General features: G+C 42.2%; 1 protein-coding gene across 4 annotated transcripts in view; it reads right to left on the bottom strand.

The window, feature by feature from the left end:
• The window catches only part of LOC124606741 (dipeptidyl peptidase 9), a 203,407-nt gene that overhangs the window by 34,312 nt on the left and 143,663 nt on the right, over window positions 1-25,432 (bottom strand). For all 4 annotated transcript variants that reach the window (XM_047138778.1, XM_047138786.1, XM_047138796.1 and 1 more), the window contains one exon: window positions 14,054-14,226. In XM_047138778.1, the coding sequence (XP_046994734.1) occupies window positions 14,054-14,226 (173 nt within the window). The remainder of the gene's footprint in view (window positions 1-14,053; window positions 14,227-25,432) is intronic.

The following is a 25,432-nucleotide window of genomic DNA, read 5'->3' as shown; positions in this document are numbered from 1 at the left end:
ACAGGCACAGCCTCCTCATTTAAATTGCTATATTTTTATTGTAGTGTAGGACCTAAAACCTTCACTTCTTTTAACTGGCTAAGTGGAACCTGTGATGTGTATTTCTTAAAATGCTAAAAGCAATAAAAGGCTGATAAAGTGTCAAGTACAATTTTAAATAATACAAATAAGACACATTAGCCATCATCAATTTGCTGTTGTGCTTTAAAGTATTCTGCGTTAGTGAATAACTGCTGAAGCATACCATTATTCTTATTGGCCTTACTCTCGATGGTATGGTTTATGCTTTGCAGGAAAGAAATGACAAGATAACAGAAAATGCAGAAGAATAAATAGTGTAAGGTTTACATCAGTATTATTATTATGAATGAAGTACAGTCAAATCTTGCCTAATGAGCATGATTTGCATAATGAGCAATAAGCAACGCAATTTTGTAAAAGAATGGCTCACTGAATGAGCAATGTTTATGTAATGAGTCTGTTCAGTGCTTTTTTAATCCTTGGTAACCATTTCAAAAACCACCTTCTAATCTTGATAGACCTCTTCTGCTTTAATTGGGTAAGAGTCACTTGCTATTCTATGACCTTCTGCCTTATGCTCCAAACAAAAGACTCTGCTGATGACAATGCTGTATCCATCTGTACTGTTAACATTATTCACTCTGTTGCAGTGGTTATCTCCAGTACCACCATACTCGTCTCCTTGACAGTACAGCAAATTCTCTGTGACAATGTTGCAAGCTCTCCTAACTTTGAATACTTTCGTTAATTCTTGGCCTTGAAATGCCTATTTATGAATTCCATTTTAGATTTGTCATTGTTAACCAAAATTGATTCAATTAAACTGCCCATTAACAAATATATACAAAGATGTTACATTCAACTAGCTATATTCTGTGTTTAGCACACATTTTGAAGAGAAGGAAAAAATAAATATCTTTAGATGACTTTTTTGTAAAAAAAAGGACGTATGGTAACAAATTACATTAGTATTTTATAAATGGTTTTAGTATTATTTTTTTTTTTTTTTTTAGAATGAAACAGATCATCATGTTTTCAAGAGAATTCAAACAGAAAAATTTGCTTCACATATTGAGTGTTTTGCACTGGAGGTAAGACTCAAAAGTGAATTATGCTCTTTAAGCAAGATCTCACTGTAGAACCTGTTTGTAAAGAAGTAGATTTTTTTTATTTCTCAAAGTTACTTATTGGATCTTGTTCATTTAGTTATCAATTAGTTTCTGAAAACAGTTTTCAGGTTTTGCATTTATTCATCATTAACATGGAGTATTTATTGTAAAACAATCTACATTGTCATCAATTAAGAATTAATATTATACAAGGAATTGTATAATTTTAATAAAGAATTTCACTCATCTTAGGTCTAGCATTCAGATATGTGCTGGGCTGGTTGTTTCATTTACTTTCAACCAGCCTCAAAAGAAGACAACATTTATTTTTAATTAACTGAGAGTGTATTCGGTATATTTTACTATAAATTATTGTACCAGATTTTTAGAAAATATTTTTCAACTCTTTTATTAAGCACTACGAAAAAAAAACAATGATACACCTTCACGGCAAACACAACAAACAACATGAAGGAAATAAGAAATAAACCGGGTACAAGCAAAGATGATTTTTATGGGAATCCCAATGAAGCTACAGAGCTGCAGAAATAGAAACAAAATCAACACACAGTGTGTCAATTACAGTCTGAGGTGATATCAAGTGTCTCAGATCCACTTGGTAGGAATTTCTGTACTTCATCAAGAAAACTAAGCTATGAATACTCCACAAGATGTTGCCCCCCATACCGCTGTTCCCACCCGGAAGTTCATGTGGTCCTTTCCTCTCCTTGCAAATCTCTCAGAGGTGAACTGGTGAATCCAGTCTGTACAGGACTTCATGACTCTCAACGTCCTAGTTCTCTGACAGATGTCGTTAGAGTTCAAGAGACATGTCACTTGCCACTGCTGCAAGTCTCTGCATATTTGAAGTTTTCAAGAGGTTCAAATTAAATTCATATTCATTGCTATGAAAAAATGCTACATGTGAACGTTTGCGACTTTACAAAGTGCTTTCCCAAAATCACTTCTGTGTGATATTTCTACCACAGCAGATGATTGTCTCAAAACCTATATTATGTCATGCTGCAAATTCTGGGTGTAGCATTTAAAGTGATTAAACAGAAGTCACTCCTGCAACTGCAAGCCCTCCGAGAAAGACTTGCAGACCCCCCTTGGCATCGCGACCCACAGGGAAAACCACTGACAAAGTTGATAGCGCACAAGACTGCTCTGCCTTTGGATGAGGTTTCATGTTCATAACCATCCTATGTACAGTTTTTGTATTGCTCTCTCATTCGGTTTTAGGAAATCAAATGAAGAACATGTTTGGCGACAGCATCTAGCAAGTCACTTTAACATTTGCAATGGTCTGATTAACTTTGATGCTAGTTAACTCCGAAACAGCACAACATATCAACTCCCCTCTAGCACAATATACCTTAGAACGCCGTTACAAGCTTCTTAGGCTACTTCTGACTACCCTGTTTATATATACTAAAACTCATATGAAAAATGTATTTTAGTTAAAACTCCTATAACGGACATAGAAAATTGTCAAATGCATAGAAATTTTGTGAATGAAAATTGTTTGTTGTATAAAATTCTTTCAATGAAGAATAAAATACTAACAAGATAAAATGTTATTAGAACTACCATTGGTGCATTACTAAGAGGCAGATTTATCACCCACTCTGGAGGACATTAAAATATTATCCACTCTCGAACATGTTGGAATAGACTAGTTTAACCTAATAGTTTGGGTACGAGTCCACATAAAAAACAAATTCTAACACTTTTAGAACACTCAGTTCCTAAAATAGGTGGTAGGTCACTGTCCAGACCAATTTCTACCCTTTTTTTGTACATACAGAAAGCAGTCTGTCAAGATGAGGCATATTGTAACAGGCAACCCACAGGCTTGACAAACTAGGCCATCTTTTCCCTGTAGGAAGTGGCTGTGTGTCAGGGTAGTACCCAACATTGATCTTTTTAGTGCCATTTCCTTCCACCTGAACAACTGGGATGATGTCTTCCATGACTTCACTTTATGCAGCTTGTTGGTTTGTACTGCCTACCATTCATCTTCCCACTGGCACGTAGTTTTCTTTAAAAAGTAAGAAATAATAACTTGTAAGGGAAAGGCACACTGCATTACTACATATCCTTCACAACCATTCCCGGCTGTATTGTCAGCTTGCTCATTCTCATGGACTGCCACATGCTGTGGGATCTAAATGATTGACACCTTTTTTCTCTGACACTGTAGTATGAGAAGGTCATCCTGAATATTCTACTGAATATTCTACAGCAATTTGTGCACTGGGTACAACTGTTTAACACTCTGAAGGCACTAAGAAAATCTGAGCATACGAGGAAATTCCTGCTTCAATCATTTTTCATTCGCATCAGTGCTTTAAAAATGGCATAGAGCTCTGCAATGAAGACTGCAAACTGTGAAAACGCCAATTTGGAGGACAGCTGGTCTCTGATTGATTGCAGCCATCAGTGTACATAACTTAAAATTACACTTATATTTCAGAAGTACATAAAACATTTGGCTAAAACCATAATCTGAAATAACAGTTTTTCTACAACCTGTCAAACTTCTAAAGCAGTGGCGGATATTTATTCCAACAATGGATTAGGACATTTGGTCTGCTACAGCTAGATTTTCGAGGTGCTTCTGTGCCCGAATTGCAAATGGCCTTGTTCCACTCTACTGGGGGGAAAAAAAACCTGGTCAGCTGACGTTCAGCCATTGAGATGAAACACTGGCAACTGATGGAACAACTTAATCTTTTAAGCATGTCGTATCATAAGAAGCATTCACTGGATGTAACAGCTCATCGCCTTCAGTGTATATGCTTTATGTGGAGCTTGTTCTATCAGGCTCCCATAGCTACTCCTTGGTGGACGCAGTCTAGATTCCTTGGATAAGATGCCCAATAGGCACAATGATAGCCCAAAAAGTGATGAGTAAGGTTAAAATATATAGCTTGTATCAAATTATTTAGCCATAGTCAAATTCACATGATATTGAAAGAGATATAAGGGGTGTTAGGAATATTTTTCTTTAGCTTTATCACCGTCACGTGTGATCACAAATAATTGCATCAATTTTCCCAAGTCTCAATTTAAAAAAATACACAGCAACATATAGCCTAATATGTGACTGCTATTTTTCACTGAAAACTTTTCAAATTTCAGGCAGTGTGTTACTTACATGTAAAATATCACAATACCTATGACCATTAGTGAAATTACAGGCACTTCATCATGAAGCTGACAAAGTTATAATGGACATAAAAACCATTTTTTTACCAAATAGTTTCTTTAAAATCGTGTGAGGGAGATTATAGGCTAGTCAATTTGAGTGCACCATTCAGCAGGAGTAGCATATTAGGCCACCGGCTTGCCAAAGACACACTGACTTGGCTGAATGATGCCCGTCATAGATATCAGGCCGTGTGTGTACCTGCTGAGAGTCTGGGTTGGCATTCGCAGAACTGTGGGTAATGGTCTCAGTGTTGTACCTCTACCAATGCAGATACAGGAACTGCAGGTTTTCAAGAATCCATCAGAAATGTCTACAGGCTGTTGCTAAAATCTGCTCATGTGTCGCAAGCTAATTTTCCAAAAGAGAAATTAGCTTTTTCCACATTCTCACAGTGGTCAATATGACTTTTTCCATACATTATCTTGTTTCATGTGAAAAATATTACTTGTTACAGAGCGAGATGATGCTCGGTTATGACACTGAACTTTTATTTGGTAGAAATTTGGCACAGCCAATTTTCTTCCCAATCCTTCTGAAAGCTGATCTTGTGCCTCATCTCTACTGAATTTGCCACTGACAAGATGTTAAATATCAATATTCCTTCCTTCTTGGACTTTTATCTATGAACTTTGCCTTTACATTGATTCTCAAAAATATTCTACTTTCATCACACAGTTAACATAGTAAACGAAATCTTTTCTGTACTTTAACATAGATCAATTTACTAAAAAACATGAATCATTTACTTATGAATTTGCAACAAGTATATCACAGGGATTCATAAAGAGTTACATCATATGTATACACAGGATATCCTGGGAGGAATGTTAAGTATTCAGGTATATGACAGGAATGAGCATTCGATGCAAAATAAGTCTAGTAAACATGAGCTCTAGCATGCGTACCTTAAGAGCTATGAAGACTTATTCACTCTCGATACTAAGACATTTGTTCTTCTGCAAGCACTCTGCTTTCCATATTTTTAGAGATGGTAGTATGGACCACACCAATAAATATATGTCCAGTAAACATGGGCTCTAAAGTACATATCTTAAGAGCTATGAGTACTTGTTCATCTTCACTAACATGAAACACATCTCTTATACTGAGCAAGTGCTTCATAGCACTTAAGGTATGCATTTTAGGGGCCACCTTTATTAGACTTTCTCACTCACCCACGTGCACGCGCACAGAGAGAGAGAGAGAGAGAGAGAGAGAGAGAGAGAGAGTTTATAAGTGAAGAGAGATGCACATACAAGGCCAAGTACAAATGCTGAACAAAGTAATATAAACAATGTCCAAATATGTTGTAGGGTTACTTATTGCTTCCTTCTGGAATTCAGGATACATGAATCCCAACTGATGGGCTATGACACTTAATACAATTTATCTGTGGGAAACCAGATGCAGATTCTGCAATAAAGCAATGCACCCACAGCTTAATTTCCAACACAGATCACAATGGCTTAAAGTTCAAAACTTGTGATTGTGTAGGCTCAAAGTGGCCTGTTAGTTCCTCATGCTCGTTATACCAGTCTCTGAAATTTCCAGTAGCAGGAGAAGCACAATAAAATCTTGGAATACGCAATTTACTGCTAGGAACAATGCTTGCGCCATTGTATGATCTTGGTAACATAAATTTTTTCTCTGACTTTACAGTCATCTTCCCTTTAAGTGTGACAATAGGAACCACTGAATTCATTATATCACTCCCCAAATCAGTACAGAACCTCCAGTCTTAGTTTATAGAAAGCAGTAGATTTTCAAATTCCTCTTGTGCTCTCCATAATCAAACAAATCTGTAATAGGGAAGAGTATAAAAGTAAACTTGTTGGCTATATTACACTTTTCCAAAAACATTACAGGTTTTACACTTCTCACATGACAGAAGCTGTTTCATACCATTATGCAACTGCAAGTTTTTCATCTCTCTCAGGTCTGGCCTTTAGTGCTGGATAGCAGTCTTTGCCACAGGTTTTTTTCCTTGCATATTTGTGATGCACAATTCCAAAGATATCAAGACAACAATCAACTTCACTTTGTATTTTCCAACCGCTGCCCTTCCTTCAGAGTTTGAATGAGGAATGCTTCTACTGCAGACATCATGCTTTTGTTTGTATCTCATACTAGTACAACCGTAACTCATGACTAAATATCAAGATGTTATAAAGACTTACGATCAGTGTTGACACAGTCCAGATACTTGTACAAAACTTCAATGCAGAATTTTTCCATGGTGTGGAGACCAATTTCGCAGACACTCAGTGCATGTTCAGTTATCATACAAAATCAAATATAAGTACTCCTTGCCGATTCCACACTAATCAGTTATCTCTCATATGGTAAAATAATGATTCCCCATTACCAGCCTCACCCACTCAACAACTGCTCTACAGTTGGTTTGTAGGAACACAGACTTTTAGTTCTTGATGCTCTTCGACTTTCGAATCAACTGAACCACTCCATTACTTGTGCTTCTCTGGTGGCACTGTCAACATGCATCTGCCAACCCTACAAACTGATTTACCTTAAAAATCACCAAGCTCTTGACAGAAGTTGATGCAGCATCTGACTAATATGTGATGTTGCACATAACAAAACTGTTACCAAGTGGCAAATAAAGCACTCAATGATAAGCAAAAATACAGGCAATGCTAGTGAAAGTGCCAGACTCCAATGTAAAAACTTAGTGCAAAGTAATGATTGTAGGTGAATTATGAAAATTTGAGCATGGTACTTTTTATCCTGATCTCATAGCTTAGAGGCCCCATACTTCAGGAGTCACTTCTGTGGCCTTCTTGCCCTAGATAACAATCCTCCTCTCTCTGTCTTTAAATTTAGCTTTTTTTCCATTATTGCACTGAGCACATGAAGTTCTCCCATAAAGTGTACATGCAATCATGACACTAAACATGGCAGCTTTGGATACACAAATGAATTTGAAACTGTTGCCTTGGGTGCACAAACTAAACTAAAACTACGTATTTTCCTTTGTTCAAAGCCTCTGAGATCCAACATGAAAGTGGATCCATTTATAATTCATCAAATACAGACATGCTGGTGGCTCTGAGCACTTCCAGAAATACTACAATACTAGAGGGAAACAAAAAGACGACAGCAATTAGTAGGGACCTAAAAATTCGCATTTTGTGATAAAAAGAGAATATAGATGCAAAAACATATGATTATCCAGTAGATGCCAATTTAAAGTGAATTGTATCCATTAAACTATTAAACTATTTTATCAGGACAACAGCTCTATTTTCTGCACATAAATATTGTAAGCATAACCAGTTTTGGTATTGCACGTCATCTGGTAAACCCCAATTTGGAAAGATAATATTCATGAGAATGAGTTTGAAGAATAAAAAGTGCATGAACGCAATGACATGTCAGTGCGCCCGATGCTCTGGTATCCTGTCATTTGTAGGAGGTTGAATGGTCAGTATAAAATACATTCCTTCTAAAGCAACATAGTACTCAGCCATGGGATCTAGCATCTTAGAAGAAACAAAAGTGTACTTTTGTCTGCTAGCTTAAGTTCAAAAATTAGTATTATGAGGACATATTTAATGTGGCAGTTTTAGAGAGCAACAGTGGTTACATCAAATGCTGGTAAGGGTTGGGCCTGAGCTACCTCATTTATGACACTGCCAACACCAGCAAGTGCAATAACCATTAGCACATGCTTTGTGTTGTTTGTTGCTCATTGTTTTCCTCACTTATATTGAAATGAGTGAAAGACAAATCCTGGTACATCATGAAGTTCGATTACAACCCTCACAGTGCCAGAAGGGATTAGCAGCCCCTGTGACCATGTGTCAGTTCTGCTTTTGTAGAAATGTAACAGAAGGAAGCAGAATGGCTGCTATGCCACAGGGAGCCTGGGCTTGTTTTTCCACACTGCTCCTCTTCTCTCTGGTGGTCATTAATCTTGCTTGTGTACATTGATGGCCGACTGCAAGTTTGTACACTCTGCAGTTTGCACAATAGTGTTGTGACTCACCGATCTTTCAAAGCGCCGCCGAGCAGTTACGCGCGTCCTCTACATGGGGCGCTGTCTGTCAGCGATGCAGCAGCCGTGCCACCTAAGCGGCCGGCCAGCCAGCCAGCGGCCGCTAGACTTGGACTCAGTGCTGATTTGACTGTTACCGTGTACACATGTCTGTCTTTGTCTAATTGCTCTGTGACTTACATGTAATGTGTCGTCTTTGAAGTATGTGTGTTCAACTTGATGTTATAACAATTGGCGATGAGGATGGGATTTTTTCTTTTCATCCCTGACCCACAGGTTTCCATGGCTACTTAAGAGCAACTATTTCAAGATCTCATTGAACAGCAAACATTTCTCACATCGGCGATTCGCGATTTCGTCGTTGTCTATACCTCCTTTTCCTCCTTATGACGAGACGGCGGAAGACTAGTCTGATTACAAAAAATGTCTTTGACAGCATTTCTTGGCATTTCACGTCACAGACGAACAAACATGTAAGTCTCTGTTCCTTTCATGGATTTCACCTCAAATGTATTGGTTGTTGTCGCACTTAGCTCCTTTGAAAGATCCTGTGTCTTTGTCCTTTGTGGACATGTGCTCACTTCTGTCAGTCTATTTTCAAAAGTATACGCATGTGGTAGCCTCTCGTGTTGCCTTTTATCAGTGTCAAAAACAACCGCATCAATCCTATCGCACTTGGGCAGCTGAACTTCATGGCCTCAGTAGGAAGTGTCAATTTGTTACTGAAGTTCACAAAGAATCCTACACAGATTCCATGGTACGGGATGCTATTATCCGGTCGGCGCCCGACAAATTAGGCAACGTGCCCTTCAGTTGGCAAATCCAACTCTAAACAAAGTCCTATCCATCGCTCAGTCTTTTGAAATTTCTCGCGCCACTGGGGCGCAAATAGAGGCGTGGGGTGACGTCAGGGAAGTACAACCTCTGTGTGCTGTTGATGAAGTATGCGGCGTGTCCCCGCCAGCCGACGTGGCCACAGTACGCTCCCAAGTACAGCCTCAGCCTAACTGTAAACAAACCTCTAAGAAACTGCAGCAAAACCCACGGCAACTTCCTCCATGTCCGCGGTGTTTTACGAAACATTCACGAGAAGATTGTCCACAACGTTGGGCCGTGTGTTACAAATGCAAAAAGAAGGGTCACGTGTCATCCATTTGCAAATCTGACCGCATACCTGACATTCATGAACGTGATGCTGATTCTGCTTTTGTGTTGTCTGTCAATGGTACTTCTTCCCTTTCAGGGAAGTTATTCCTCACGGTCCAAATCCTTGGTCGGGATGTTCGCATGCAGGTGGATACTGGTTATGCTGCCACTATCATTAATTCTCAGACATATCTTCAGTTGGGTTCTCCAATCCTATCACCTGTCACTCAGCAATTACGGACGTACAATAAACAGAAGATTTCTCTCTTGGGACAATTTAATGGTGAGGTATCTTACAAATCCGTCGTTCGCACTGTTCCCATATTTGTGGTCGATCAGAGTAACGCAGATAATCTTTTTGGTTTTGATGCCTTTCGTGTTTTTGGGTTCTCCATAGATGACTCTGTCAATATCGTCTCTGATGCTATTCCTTCTGCTCAATTGGATTCCTTGTTGACAACATTTTCATCCCTTTTTTCTCCTGGGTTAGGCCGTGCAAATGACTTTGAAGCTCACATCACGCTCAAACCCGCTGCTCGGCCTAAGTTTTTTAGGGCTCGGCCCATTCCTGTGGCCCTTCGTGATCGGGTAAAACGGGAGCTGGATCGTCTCACTACTTCAGGGGTCTTGCTTCCTGTCGCTTCCAGTGAGTGGTCCTCTCCTGTCGTCATCGTTGCTAAGCCCAATGGTGATATTCGTCTCTGTGGCGATTTTAAAGCCACTGTAAACGCTCAATGCCTCATCGACACTTACCCTATGCCCCGACCTGAAGAATTGTTCACTAAACTTGCTGGAGGCCAGTATTTTTCTAAATTTGACCTGTCATAAGCTTATCATCAACTTCCTCTCGACACTGCTTCCCGGCAGTTTCTGGTCCTTAACACACCTTTCGGCCTCTATCAATACCAACGATTGCCATTCGGGGTTGCCAGCGCCCCTGCTCTCTTTCAGCGATTCTTGGAGCGATTATTGCTCCCTGTCCCTGGGTGTATCAATTACATGGACGACATTGTTGTCACTGGCTCTACCACTGAAGAATTACGTGTAATCTTCAGAAATCGCAATTTTTTCAGGCATCTATCACGTACTTGGGGTTCCAACTCTCTCGGGATGGTATTTGTCCGCTTCAGCAAACTGTCGCTGCGATCGATGCCCTTCCTCGCCCTACATCTGTTAAGGAACTGCACGCCTTTTTGGGGAAAATAGCATACTATCAAAGGTTTTTAACATCTGCGGCTTCAGTGGCTCAGCCGTTGCATTGCCTGTTGCATAAAAACATGCCCTTTCACTGGTCCGCGTCACGCGATGCGGCTTTCCAAAAATTGAAGACTATGCTGAAACAGGACCCGTGCCTGGTTACTTATCGACCTGGCCAACATCTCGTTCTTGCCACGGACGCCTCTCAATACGGGGTTGGTGCAGTCCTTGCGCACCACTTTTCTGATGGTTCTGAACAACCCATTTCTTATGCCTCCAAAACGCTCACTGATGCCCAACGAAAATATTCTCGAATTGAAAAAGAAGATTTGGCCATTATTTATGCTCTTCATAATTTTGGTGTTTTTCTTTATGGATCCAAATTTCATCTTGTTACGGACCACAAACCACTTGTTTCCTTGTTTCATCCATCAACGTCACTTTCCGACAAGGCTGCACACCGCCTCCAGCGTTGGGATCTTTACTTGTCTCGTTTCAATTATGAGATTCATGTCCGGCCGACGGCTCAACATGCGAATGCTGATGCACTGTCTCGCCTTCCCATGGGTCCTGATCTGGCATTCGATAGGGACGAACATTTGTTCGCATTCGGGAGGACGACGGTTCAATCCCGCGTCCGGCCATCCTGATTTAGGTTTTCCGTGATTTCCCTAAATCGCTCCAGGCAAATGCCGGGATGGTTCCTTTGAAAGGGCACGGCCGACTTCCTTCACCATCCTTCCCTAATCCGATGAGACCGATGACCTCGCTGTCTGGTCTCCTTCCCCAAGCCAACCAACCAACCAACGAACATTTGTGTTTCCACCTGGATGTTGCCGAGCAGCGGGTTGTGGACGGGGCTGCTACGGGTTCTGACCCTACCCTCTCCCGGGTTTTACGCTGTATTCAGAAGGGTTGGCCAGATCGTCTGTCCGCTAAGACTTCTGATCTGTTGGGGAACTACTACACTTTGCGCTACCGCCTCACAGCTAGGGATGGTGTTATCCTCCTTTCCACCGACAATGCTTCGCCGCGTGTTGTGGTACCTGCGTCTTTGCGTGCATCGGTCTTGTGCCTCCTTCACCAAGGACACTGGGGTGTCTCTTGCACAAAATCTCTGGCGCGCTGTCATGTGTACTGGCCCGGCTGAAATCGCACACATGGTCACTGCCTGCGGCCCTTGTGCATCACAGGCCGCCGCCCTGAAGTCATCTTTGTCACCGTGGCCTTCGCCTGAGAAGCCCTGGGAGCGTATTCATGCCGACTTTGAGGGACCTTTTTTAGGTACTTATTGGCCACTCGTAATTGACGCCTACTCTAACATTTCTTCCATTGTCCATTACACATTGCCTACCACCACAGCAACCACAAATGCTCTGGCTCACATTTTCTATTTGGAAGGCCTTCCCTCTACTCTTGTTGCTGATAATGGTCCACAATTTGCCTCTTCCGAATTTGCGGATTTTTGTGCCTGTCACAGAGTCGTGCATGTCACGGCCCCTCCGTTCCATCCACAGTCAAACGGTGAGGCTGAACGACTGGTATGCACATTTAAAGCTCAGATGAGGAAACTCCTGACTCCTTCTGCTGCTAATGATGCGCTTCTCCAATTTCTGGCTTCTTACCATTTCACCCCCATGGGCGACCACAGCCTGGCTGAGCTCTTACATGGCTGACAGCCCCGCACGCTACTTCATCTTCTGCGGCCTTCCACCTCACGGCCGCGGGCGCCTTCGCTTGGCCGGTTCGCCACCGGCGACCTTGTATGGATACGGGGATACGGCAGGCGGCCAAAATGGAGTCCTGGTCGCATCTTACGACACCGTGGCTGACGCCTGTATGAAATCCAGACGGACATGGGTGTTGCAATGCGTCATTCAGACCAGCTTCGGCCTCGTGTGCCAGCAACGCCTGTTCCGAATGCCACTACACCACCTTTGGCTCTACCTGATGCTCAGGATCTTGGCATCTCTGATTACTCACAACGCAGCCCCTCTCACCATCATCTCGGTGCCAGCACAAGAACGGACGCCACCAGGAGATGTGCCCATGCAGGAACCGGATGACCATCATCTGTCGGAGCAACTCTACTTGCCTCCTTCTGCTACGGATGCCGACACATCGCCTATGTCTCCTGTTATAACAACCGGACTTGCCGCAACGGGCAGATTGGTGCACGGGGCCCCAGCAGATTCGACCCCTACGTCTCCTGTCATCTCGACCCGTTATCATCGGGGAAACTTCCGTCCTTGCGGGAAGCCTTCTCCCCGAGACTTTACAGCCAGTCAAACAACACCTATGGACGTTAGCAATCTACAGGCCACCTCCATCAAGACCAGTGCAAAAAATTCAAAGGGAGGAAAAGTGTTGTGACTCGCCGATCTTTCAAAGTGCCACCGCGCAGTTACGCGCGTCCTCTACATGCGGCGCTGTCTGCCAGCCATGCAGCAGCAGCGCCACCTAAGCAGCCAGCCAGCCAGTGGCCACTAGATTTGGACTCGGTGCAGATTTGACTGTTACCGTGTACACATGTCTTCATTTGTCTACTTGCTCTGTGACTTACATGTATTGTGTCGTCTTTGAAATATATGTGTTCAACTTGACGTTATAACAAACAGAGACTGAAAAACGAAACCTTTAAATGTAGTTCAACAGCTGTGAAATTATTCCTTTAAAGTACAAATAACAGGTATTTTTGTTTCTAATTCTATGCTAAATGCCTTGCCAGTTCTATCTGCAGTGTTGTCAAGTGTGGTTTGCATGGCTATGAATGTCAGTGGAAGGTCAAATTTAACATTCTGAAGATGTTGTAATTATCAAATTGGTTGGAAACAAATAATGTTGGGAAATCCTTAAATCTCAACAGAGACAATCATTTGTTGAAAGAAATAGAGCCAAAAATAATAAACAAGTGAAGATATTCTGGAAAAATGCAATTGAATTTTTTGCAAGAACAAACACACTATTCAAATAGCTCCCCAACCACCAGAAAGTTATTTTAAAGCACTGAGGCATTGTCTTGAGGCACATAGCATGACAGCCTTTCAAATTTGTGTGTCAACCCATTGGGTGGGGGGGGGGGGGGGGGAGGGGGGCAGAGGGAGGAGGAGGAGGAGGAGGAGGAGGAGGAGGAGGAGGTGGTGGTGGTGGTGGTGAGAAATAGATGTGAATTTTCAGGACCCGAGGAATTAGATTTAAGTCACAAAATCTACTAACGAAATTAGACTTTTATTCCAGTGTATTTACACTACTCTGTTCAATTTCTGCAAGATAACAGTAGCCTAAGAGAATAAACAAGTAAAACTAGAAATTTCACGCTATGACTATTATCCATTTAAATTTTCATACCTTGAAAGTATTTGAAACAAGCTGTACTTCTGGTCCACCATATATGTTTAAAACTGTTGGGTATTTCACACCTGGCTCAAAATTGTGTGGTCTGAACACCATGGCATAAAGCAGGTCTCCTGAAGAAATCTTGTGGGTGTATAGCTCGGGGTAGTGGAAGTTCGCCTCAGGCACTGAAACATGTGGCCTTTACCTGTTGATTAAATAAGAAAGGAAACCTGCAAACTGTGGTTGTACAAGTGCATGTGCATATGCTTCTATATACGCATATGAGCATGCACAAGATATGGAACCCATCCTAACACAGTTGCATTGTGTAAACAAAAATATGACTTGGGTAAGTACTAAATTTTTTCCAAGCAATCAATTAGCACAGGAGGCATTTAGTATTTACAACCAAATCCATCAACAACATTCAACAGAATTTTAAATTACTATGCCTTCAGTAAGAATGTGACTTAATAAACAAGCCAGAATAACATCTACAGCAGACGTTAGAAGATAAATAATAAACAATATACCAAACATAAACTTTTAATATCCTACCCTAGTTGGATATCAATACTCCTTAAGAGCATGGGTGATTTGAAAATATTCTACAATTACCAATAGCCATGGTTCGAATGGATACAGAGCATCTTACGTCAACAGTGGCACATAATCTGACTTCTCTAATTAAGGTAACAGTTCAGAGAAAACAATCAAATGTACCTTCATTAGTGCTGAGATTGCAAACACAAGCAAATTCTGTAACACAAAAATTTTGCATTGCTCTCTACTGAAATAAGTTTCTCATTCTGGTTAGTAACAAACAAAACAAAATGAAATAAAACTGGACACAGATAACAAATGTGCAGCAAGTAACAGTAATTATCAGTTTTTGTCCTTCTACGGTATTTAACACAATTTTATTTTTATATTAGTTACCCGTGTCCACAAACTCATACTCAGCTCCCATGAAACATCATTACAGAAATGTCACAGCAGTAAATTGTTATCTGTTTAATTAAAACATACTTTCATACTCTAAGGTAGAGGTCTTCAAACATTTTTGCTCAAGAGCTAACACTGACATTGTGTAGGGCACCTCCAGCTGTATACATGCCGATTTTGTAATTAACTGGTAACCTACAAAAATTATTATGTAATGAGCACCCGATAGACAAGCTATAGTAAGGGCACAATAAATTGCCCTCTGGCTTCCAAGTAGTGATCATTAAAAGTTGGCACTATTCGGAACACATGTCAATTGTTCTCCGTTTCGGATTTTTGACATCCTCAGCTACCCAAAGGTCATGCAACTGCAGTTGCCTGACGAAGTAGTGTTGTGTTGTCCTTGTGAGCAGACTTCTACTTGTACTTGCAAGGGTGGTTTGAAAAGTTCTCAAAATCACCATGAGAGGTCAGCACTAGCGCAACAAGTTGTTCACATGATATTCATTGGACAGTTGCCTGTAAACACATGACATGTTAGTGTTTTTGGAAGAGAGCTGTGGCAGTGACATGGCTATGTTGTTGTTCCCACATACTGATTTGTGTGTGTGGGGGGGGGGGGGGGGGGGGGGGGGGGGGAAATTGAGATTCAAGCAGTGCTTAAGTACTTTGTAAAGAAAGGTATGAAAGCTAAGGACATTCATGCCGATTTCCAGAATATACTGGGGGACTCTGTTCCTTCATATTCAACTGTTGCCAAGTGGACAAATGAATTTAAATTTGGGCAGGAGAGATTAAATGATGATCTGCACAGTGGTTGGCCAAGATGGGCCAACTACTCCAGAAATCATTGCAAAAGTGCACACAAAATGGTCATGGAGGATCGCTGATTGAAAGTGTGTGAAATTGCTCATGCTTGCCAGTTGTCATCTGAAAGGGTGTATTACATTTTAACTGAAGAATTAGAAATGAAAAAATTATCTGCATGATGGGTGTCGCGACTCTTGCCCCCACACACACGCCCATGAGTTGTCAGTAGTGGAACGCAAACAAAAAACATTCCACCACTCACATACTTTTAACTCTGCAATGACCATCCCACTTACCCCTCTGTCCCTGAGGTAAGTGGCCAACCTTTCCTAGCTCACAGTCAAATTCACGAACATCAATTAAGCACATCTTAAGACATTACTGCCTCTGTAATTTGTTTTCCTTACTGAGCACGAAAACTACACTCTAAGGCGCTCTTAACATTAGTTGATGTTTTTGGATTTGGCTGTCAGCTGCTAGATGCATGTTGTTATAAAATATGGCCGAGATTGGCAAGCCGCACTAATATTTGATGCGGTCAGCGTGCAGCCCATGGACCACAGCTTGTGACCACTACTCTCAGGGCTGTTTGCATAGAAAAGTTTATCTTAGATTAACATAAAAAAGTGAACTCAGATCAAGCTGAACTCTGTAATATGTGGTGTACCAACTATAATTACAGATTTTTTTCTCACTGTAAAGTGGGATAAACTTTGTCTAACTGAGTTAAGTCTAAATGAAGTCATCAGTTCACAATGTAGCCTCACTACAGTAGGCTCTTCGAGTGTATACTGTTGGTGAAAAGCTCTAAGGTTTTCAGCCAGGTGGCAGTGTTAAATACCACAACATTGCATATTTGGCATATCTCGACAGTTCACCGGAAGATTATGATTGAAACATCGTGGTATTTTAACACTGCCACCCTGCTGTTAATCTGAGAACTTCTCACCGATGATGATGATGATGATGATTATGATGATTTATGGTGGAGGGCGCTACATAACTAGGTCATCAACGCCCTTCCATTAATGTTATACCGAAGAAGATTTTCTCAATTTATGAAAGAAGATCATTAAACTGGGAAGCTACATTTGATCCCACCACAGGAAACATAAAGCAACCCCAAGAAGGTGAGGTTCATAAAAGCTCACAATAAAACCCCAGCGAGACACAGTGGGATAACTAAATAAAATCATGGATAAAATACCTGCAAGGATGCTGTTAAAAACAGGACAAATAACTGTAGTGGGATGACGATTTAGAAATAATACATGACACAGCCAGTCTGTGGCCCATTAAGATCTCACAATCAGTATTTTGGGAAGAATTCTGGACGTCACACAAAATTTTAAGACACGAACAACACTCGCCTTTTTATCAGTTAAAATAGAAGAAAGATCCTGTGGGAGATCCAGTTCAACCCACAGGTCATCATATAAAACACACTCAGTTAACAGATGTCATACTGACAGCTGTGTCCCGCATCTCTGACATGCTGTAGGCTCCTCCCGACATAGGAGGAAGCCATGTGTCAATGTCCCACTTTTAGCCGAGTAAGGGCTACTTCTTCACACCGTTGCGAGTGGAAGGAGGTAATCCATGTTCACACTGAAGTCTTGATGGAACACAGTTTATTATTCCTCACTGCCAGTCACTGAGACTCCCACCAACATATGGCCTTCCTGGTCACAAAAGAAGTGACAGCCTGCAGAGGGTCTAAACAGCGGGCAGGAGGAGAAAGGGAGCAAGCTTCCTTAGCAGCAGCAGCAGTGACGAGTTCATTTCCCTGAATGCCTATGTGCCCTGGAACCCAGCAAAAAATGATTTCCTTGTTTCGCCTGTGCAAGAGAAGGAGAACATCATATGTCTGTTGCACCATGCAATCTGCTGGGTACATTTGTCCAACAGCGAGAAGGGCACTTTGAGAATCAGAGCAGATGATAAATTTTTTGTCACAACACCTTCTCATCTGATCAATTGCCCCCAGGATAGCAAAAAGTTCCACGTAATAAACTGAAAATTGCTCCGAGAGCCCCATCCTGAGGACAATGTCTGGGAACATGACAGAACAACCGAAAACATCTCTCTACTTAGAACCATCTGTGTAGACGGTAATAAAATCTGGGTGGCTACGTAAAATTTCATTAAATTTAATTTTACAAACATAGTCTGGGGTACAAAAGCAATATGAGCCATGGCAGTAGCCAGGGGGAGGTCCTACTCCACCCCTGGCTTAGGACCTTATTGCCCCCCACCTGTAACAAATCAAGGCTCTCCCTTGCGCAGATCCCAAATGGCCGTGTTGCTTGTGGTCGATGATCGAACAGTTGTTCCAGTGGTGGATTAACAATGTAACTGGATGCTAATGATGTAGGAATGGACAATGCCCTATATGCTTATCATACCACAGGAAGAAGATGAATAGACAGCCGAGGCTCACAGGCCTCCACACACAAACTGACAACAGGGCTTGTGCGATAGGCCCCTGTTGACAGCCTAATGCCCTCATGTTAAACTGCATCCAACATTTTAAGGTATGAAGGCCTTGCTGACACATAAAACTGGCATCCGTATTCATGCCGGGGTCACACAAAAGCCTTATAAAGTTGGACCAGATGCGCTCTTTTGGCTCCCCAAGACCAATGACTGACACATTTAAGAATGTTTAAGGCCTTGAGACATCTCATTTTGAGTTCTTTAAGGTGTGGCAACCATGTTAACTTCTCATCAAAGATAAGACTCAGATACTTCACCTTTTCTTTAAAAGTGAGAACAGTGTCCTCCAGTTTTAAAAAGGGCAAATTAAACAGACAGCAGGAATGGTTAAAAGCAACACAAACTGTTTTCTCAAATGAGAATTTAAAACCAATGGTGCAAGACCAATCCTCCAACTGCCTGATCGTGAGTTGCAATTGCCTAGTAGCCGTGGTGAGGCTGGAGGATGCACAGAAGATGGAGAAGTCTGTCCACAAACAAGGAACATAATACTGGACATCACATTGTGGTTGTAATACTATTCATTGCAATGGCAAAAGCGGAGACATTTAAAACACTCCCTTGAGGGACACCATTCTCCTGCTTAAAATGGCCAGACAGGGCATTCCCAACCCTGTATCTAAAATATCTCTCCGAGAGAAAGGACCATATGAAGATCGGTAGACTCTGTAGAATCCCCACTGATGGAGCTGCGACAAAATATTATGCCTCCAGGTAGAATCATATGCCAGTTATCCAAATTTTATTGAAGAGCTGAAGGAGGACTTCCTTTGACTGTCGGTCCAACTATTGCAACATGCTGTAGGTTATCAGGTCCTTTCCAGGGGTCATATCACAAGCAACTGACAATGCAGAATCCAGCTCCCACAGAGAGAAAGACTGGTTGTATTCTTCTGTGTTGGTGGAATGGAAATCAAGATCAGCCTTCTCCTGGGCTCCTGATATCAATGGAATGTGGGACCCTGTCTGGAATCAGCCGTAATGGATTTATATGATTCAGTCATTGTCTGAGCTATATCCCTCTTCGATGTTACAAGAGACCCCTGTATTCCTACAGCTGCTATTGTCAGTCGAGAGTTGTGCCTTGAGATCCTCCTAATGGCTTCCCATACTTTACATGCAGGTGTCGACCGACTGATGGAGTTCAGGAACTCTTGCAAAGACTTCTGCTTACTCTCCCGAATTATTCTCCTTGCCTTTGCACACGCCATTCAAAAGTTTGCAGGGTTCTCATCTGTAGGGCATCGATTGAATCTGCACATAACTGTTCTCCTGTGTCTGATTGCAAAACAACACTTCTCATTCCACCAAGGGACAGGTTGCCTCCTAGGCACTTCCACCGTCTTTGGGATAGATGCATCAATGGCATGGTGAATCACAGCTGTAATGTGATCCACCCAGTCCTGGACGCCGTCACATTGCTCAAAAACAGCTAACTGCATGTAATGCATCCAGTTCTTGAATAACCATTTCAGTGGCTTTCTTTCAGGATCTGCTCTATCAGGTAGATGGATCCAGATAGGGAAATGGTCACTATGATGAAGGTCATCGTCCACTGCCCACTAAGCAGTGTTCCCAAGAGCAGAAGGAGAAGTCTATGGCTGTGGACGAACCTGTAGAGGTGCTAAAATGTGTGGTTTGACCCATGTTCAGCAGTATAAGATCTGTTGTGTGTAGAATGTCCTGAAGTACCCGACCCTTGGGGCATGTGGTGTTAGAACCCTATTGTGCACTGTGTGCATTGAAGTCCCCTAAAAGGAGAATGGGTCAGGGTAGTTCATCACGAAGATGAGTGAGGACTCCACTATCAAGAGGCTCATGGGGTGGTAAGTACACAGACCACACTCTGATGTCAACATGGACCACTATCCGAACAGCAATCACTTGTAGTGTTGCTGTTGTTAATGGAATAGGTGAGGAGTGAAAAGTGTCCTTTACGAACACTGCAAAATTATCTTTTTGCTCTGTCACCAGTAAGGTCATCATTTCTATAAAGGTGATAGCCTCCAAGTACAGGTGTGTCAGTCTCTTTAAAATGAGTCTCTTGAAGGCAGAGGCAAAAGGGTCTGTCCTGTACAAGAAGTCTCAGTTCCACCAGATGAGTCCTGTATCCATTTATATTCCATTGAAGTATGGGAGCCGTTTCATCTATGTGGTCTTGATTTACTCCTGTCTTTGCGCCAAGGTGGTGAGGCACTTGTAGAGCGAGGGAGAGTGGTGGGGCTGACTGGGACTGGTGATGAGGCATCAAAATCCATGATATCATCATCAGTCAGACAAGTCAGAATGATGTCTGATGGAACCGGATCAGCTTTCAACCAGAATGTTGGGATCCTTACCCTGCTCCCTTTCCCAGCAAGGATGAGGGGGAAAGGGGGAGGCGAGAGCCACTTTTCTTTGGAGAAACTTGGCATTGAGGGGCACTCTGCTTTTGGGGTGCCTTCAGGCTGTGCACTGTGGAAGCATTACTGGTCTCTTCCATCGTAGCTGTCCAGATAACTGTGTCTTTCACTTTACTTTGGCACATAGAGGTGCAAGTACAGGAGCTAAAGGTGGATAATGGAACACTGGACGTCGTCTGAGTCAAAGCATCGACCTTAGTAACAGGTTTCTGCACCAACGAACAATAAGAAATGGCAAAGATGGGGTTTCATTGCCAAATAGTCCTTTTTGATTTCTGCATAGGGGATCTGAAAATGGTTCAAATGGCTCTGAGCACTATGGCACTTAACATCTGAGGTCATCAGTGCCCTAGAACTTAGAACTACTTAAACCTAACTAAACTAAGGACATCACACACATCCATGCCCGAGGCCAGATTTGAACCTGCGACCATAGCTGTCGCGTGGTTCCAGACTGAAGCACCTAGAAGTGCTCGGCCACCGCGGCCAGCAGCATCTGCTTGGTCACTTTGATTTCCTGAATTTTGCGTTCCTCTGCAAAAACAGAGCAGGCTCAGCTCCCGACTGAGCGGCTTCAAGAGCAGTTAATACAGACTGTTGGAGATGGACAGTCCATGCCAGCTTCATGGCCTGCCTTTCCACACTTCCAACATGTCGCTTTGCCTCTGCAACTCAGCATTGTATGGCCAAAATGCTGGCATTAGAAGCATTGCATAGGGTTATGTGCGTAGGGCCAAACCCAAAGTCGGAGGAAACCTGCTGTGATGTGTTCAGGTAGTGTTGGAGAAATGGAGGTCACAATAAAAGGAGCAGTCTCTCCCTGGTTCTTGATCTCCTGTGGCGACCATTCTTGTTTGAGTTCAGCAACATCTATATCCATAATATCACAGCAGGTTACCACACCTTCGCTGGAGTTAAGGGTATTATGCAACTCAACAATGATGTCATTCTCACCCAATTTCTGTGACTTCTTAAGGAGTTCCACCTGCTTTGCCCAGTTAGTCTCAACAAGCAAGGAACCACTGTGCAACCGCTTAACGCACTTTAGGGTACCAGCCGGCCCTTCTAAGCCTTTATGGATATAAAAGGGGGGACACTTTTTCAAACGTCCCCTCCTTCCTCTTGATCACTACAAAGACATTGTTATTCATGACTCCTTGAGCCCCGTTACTGACAACAAGTTGATTATCAGGAGGACTAGCCTCCCTCATTCTTTTTGATGAATGGGTGTGAGAACTCCCAGGTGGTAGGTCCTTCCCGCTGGGAGGAGAAGAAGAAGCTTTCGAGGGTTCCATCTTAATCCCACGAGCAGCTAGGGAAATAAGGCCCCACTCAGACAGAGCCCCACTTGCCTGAGTAACCGTTAGACAACTGAGTTGCAGCAGGTTCCCCAGAGGTTGCCTGCTAATGACTGTTTCACCTCAACAGCCATGCATCTCATCAGTGCACAGCACACCTTGAGACTGCAGTTTTTTTTATATTCCATCCTCACGATCCAGGCAGTCAAGTCAAGATCCCCATTCCCTGTGACACATAATGTTCCACCACTGCACTGCGGTGGCTGAAGCATGCCCAGAGCTTACAGTGGCTGGGGACTGGCGGCACTTACCAGTCCTCAGCTCACTCACCAAAGAAATCGTTCTTGGCACAAAAATGGTAGGTAAAAACATGAATACAATATTCTCAAACTGCTCATGGGTTTTTCCCCCCAAATCTGTAAGATCAGATTAAGAAAAATATCCGGAATGTGATTAATGTAGACAGATAATGTGAAGAATGGACAAGCATGAGTAGGACTCGCACTCTGAGGGTTCCACACAAATTTGATTATGTATATATATGGTGGTGGTGATTTATGTGGCTCAGTGACCTTGTGTAAGTCCTTCTAGTGGACACCACTTTGGCGACTTGCATGTCCCCAACATAACCCATTTATCCATCACAGGTGAGGACTAGCTTAAAACACAGAGTGAAAAATCCATAGTCTGATCTAGATTCGATCCCATGACCTCTCTGTTTACAGACACACCCTTTACCCCTAAACCACCAGCCCAACAAGTATACACTATGTTCTCAAAAGTATCTGGACACCTGGCTGAAAATACTTACAAGTACATGACGCCCTCCATCAGTAATGCTGGAATTCAATATGGTGTTGGCCTACCCTTAGCCTTGCTGACAACTTCCACTCTTGCAGACATATGTTCAATCAGATGCTGGAAGTTTTCTTGGGGAATGGCAGCCCATTCTTCAAGGGGTGCTGCACTGAGGAGAGGTATCAATGTCAGTCAATGAGGCCTGGCACAAAGTCAGTGTTCCAAAACGTCCCAAAGGTGTTCTATAGGATTCAGGTCAGGACTCTGTGTAGGCCAGTCCATTACACGGATGTTATCGTGCAACCACTCTGCCACAGGCCGTGCATTATGAACATGTGCTCGATCGTGTTGAAAGATGCAATCACCATCCCCGAAATGCTCTTCAACAGTGAGAAGCAAGAAGGAGCTTAAAACATCAATGTGGACCTGCGCTGTGATAGTACCATGCAAAACAACAAGTGGTGCAAACACGACCACACCATAACACCACCACCTCTAAATTTTACTGTTGGCACTACACACAGTGGCAGATGACGTTCACTGGGCATTCAGCATACCCATACCCTGTCATCGGATAGCCACATTGTGTACCGTGATTCGACACACCACACAACATTTTTCCACTGTTCAACCGTCCAATGTTTATGCTCCTTACACCAAGCAAAGGGGCATTTGGTATTTACCGGCATGATGTGTGGTTTATGAGCAGCTGCTCAACCATGAAATCCATGATTTCTCGCCTCCTGCCTAACTGTCATGGCACTTGCAGTGGATCTTGATGCAGTCTGGAATTCCTGTGTGATGGTATGGATAGATGTCTGTCTATTACACATTACGATCCTCTTCAACTGTCGGCAGTCTCTGTCAGTCGACAGACGAGGTCAGCCTGTACACTTTTGTGCTGTATGTGTCCCTTCATAGTTCCACTTCACTATCACATCGGAAACAGTGGTCCGAGGGATGTTTAGGAGTGAGGAAATCTCTTGTACAGACATATGACAAGTGACACCTAATCAACTGACCACGTTCGAAGCCGTGAGTTCCACACAGCACCCAATTTTGCTCTCTCACGATGTCTGATGACTACTGAGGTCGCTGATAGTGAGTACCTGGCAGTAGGTGGCAGCACAATGCAGCTGATATGAAAAACATATGTTTTAGGGGTGTCCAGATACTTTTGATCACATAGTGTATACATAGTCCGTTTACAAGATTTTAGGAGTGAGTTTGTAAGTATCAAAGTATGTAACATATATGACCATATCTTTTGACTGCATTGACGTAGACCTTAGTATATTACAATTTTCTACCTGCTCCTGGGGAAATAGTGTCTGTCAGTAGTAGTTTTTGGTTGTACTGAGTTACAGGCTTAAATTTTGTACACCACAAAGGCACTGTAGACCTAGCTACCCGATACAAATTTCAACTTGCTACCTCTATCATTCCTGAGAAAAAGGAGGCTTAACAGTCTCACAGACAGACAGACAACAAACTGATCCTGTGAGTGTTTGTTTTTACCCACTGTATTATGGACCCCTAAAAAGTAGAGCATTTCACAGATATTTAGCAGCAGGGCAAGAAACAAGAAATTGAACTATTTGGACTTCAAACAATGGAAACTTCAGGTAGGAATATCAACAACGTAAGAAAAGACAGATTGCTACTTACGTTAAGAAAAGACAGATTGCTACTTACGTTAAGAAAAGACAGATTGCTACTTACGTTAAGAAAAGACAGATTGCTACTTACGTTAAGAAAAGACAGATTGCTACTTATGTAAAGAAAACACATCAAGGTGCAGACAGGTATAATTAAAATACACTTGCATACAGCTTTCGGCCAAAGCCTTCATTAACAAAAGAGAGAGAGAGAGAGACACACACACACACACACACAAACACACACAAACACACACACACACACACACACACACACACACACACACACACACAAACCATTCATACACACAAGCAAGCACACCTCACGCGCACATGATCGCCAACGCCAGCATCTCGGGCTCAAGATGCTGGAGTTGGCGGTCATAATGTGTGTGAGGTGTGCTTGCTTGTGTGTGTGAATGGTGTGTGTCTCTCTTTCAATGATGAAGACTGTGGCTAAAACCTTTATATTTGGACTTCGATAGACACTAATAACGTTTTAACGTCTCTTACAGAAATGTTCTCTAGGCTTGAATAGCAGCAACTGCACACTTCATACTAATTTATACATAAGCTAGTGTTCACAATAGTTTGAGAATGTAATTAACTTGCATTATGTGTTTTAGCATGCACACTGATGCACCTATAATATGAAACAGGCTGTGTTGGTTGTGTGTCACAGATTTGATAAATCACAGAAATCACATACTGTAATGTGTGAGGTTGTAGTATAATTGTTTTTGATTGTAAGGCCAGTTTCAGTCATACACCATTTTCCAGTATCTGTTCTGCAATGTTATGGATACAGGACAATTATCATGAAAAAAGTATATTTGGAAATTGTAGTAAAATATACACAATACTTGCAAATTTTTGTTGACAGCAGGTATTAGAGATACATTATGAAACAAATGTCAAAAATAACATTTGTAAATAATATTTTGATATGTAAAGATAGGTGCATGGAGCATCAGTCTCACAATT

The sequence above is a fragment of the Schistocerca americana genome, chromosome 1 (assembly GCF_021461395.2).
Source record: "Schistocerca americana isolate TAMUIC-IGC-003095 chromosome 1, iqSchAmer2.1, whole genome shotgun sequence".
Classification (NCBI taxonomy): Eukaryota; Metazoa; Arthropoda; class Insecta; order Orthoptera; family Acrididae; genus Schistocerca; species Schistocerca americana.
The sequence above is the reverse complement of the archived record's forward strand: the minus strand, read 5'-3'. Positions and strand labels throughout refer to the sequence as shown.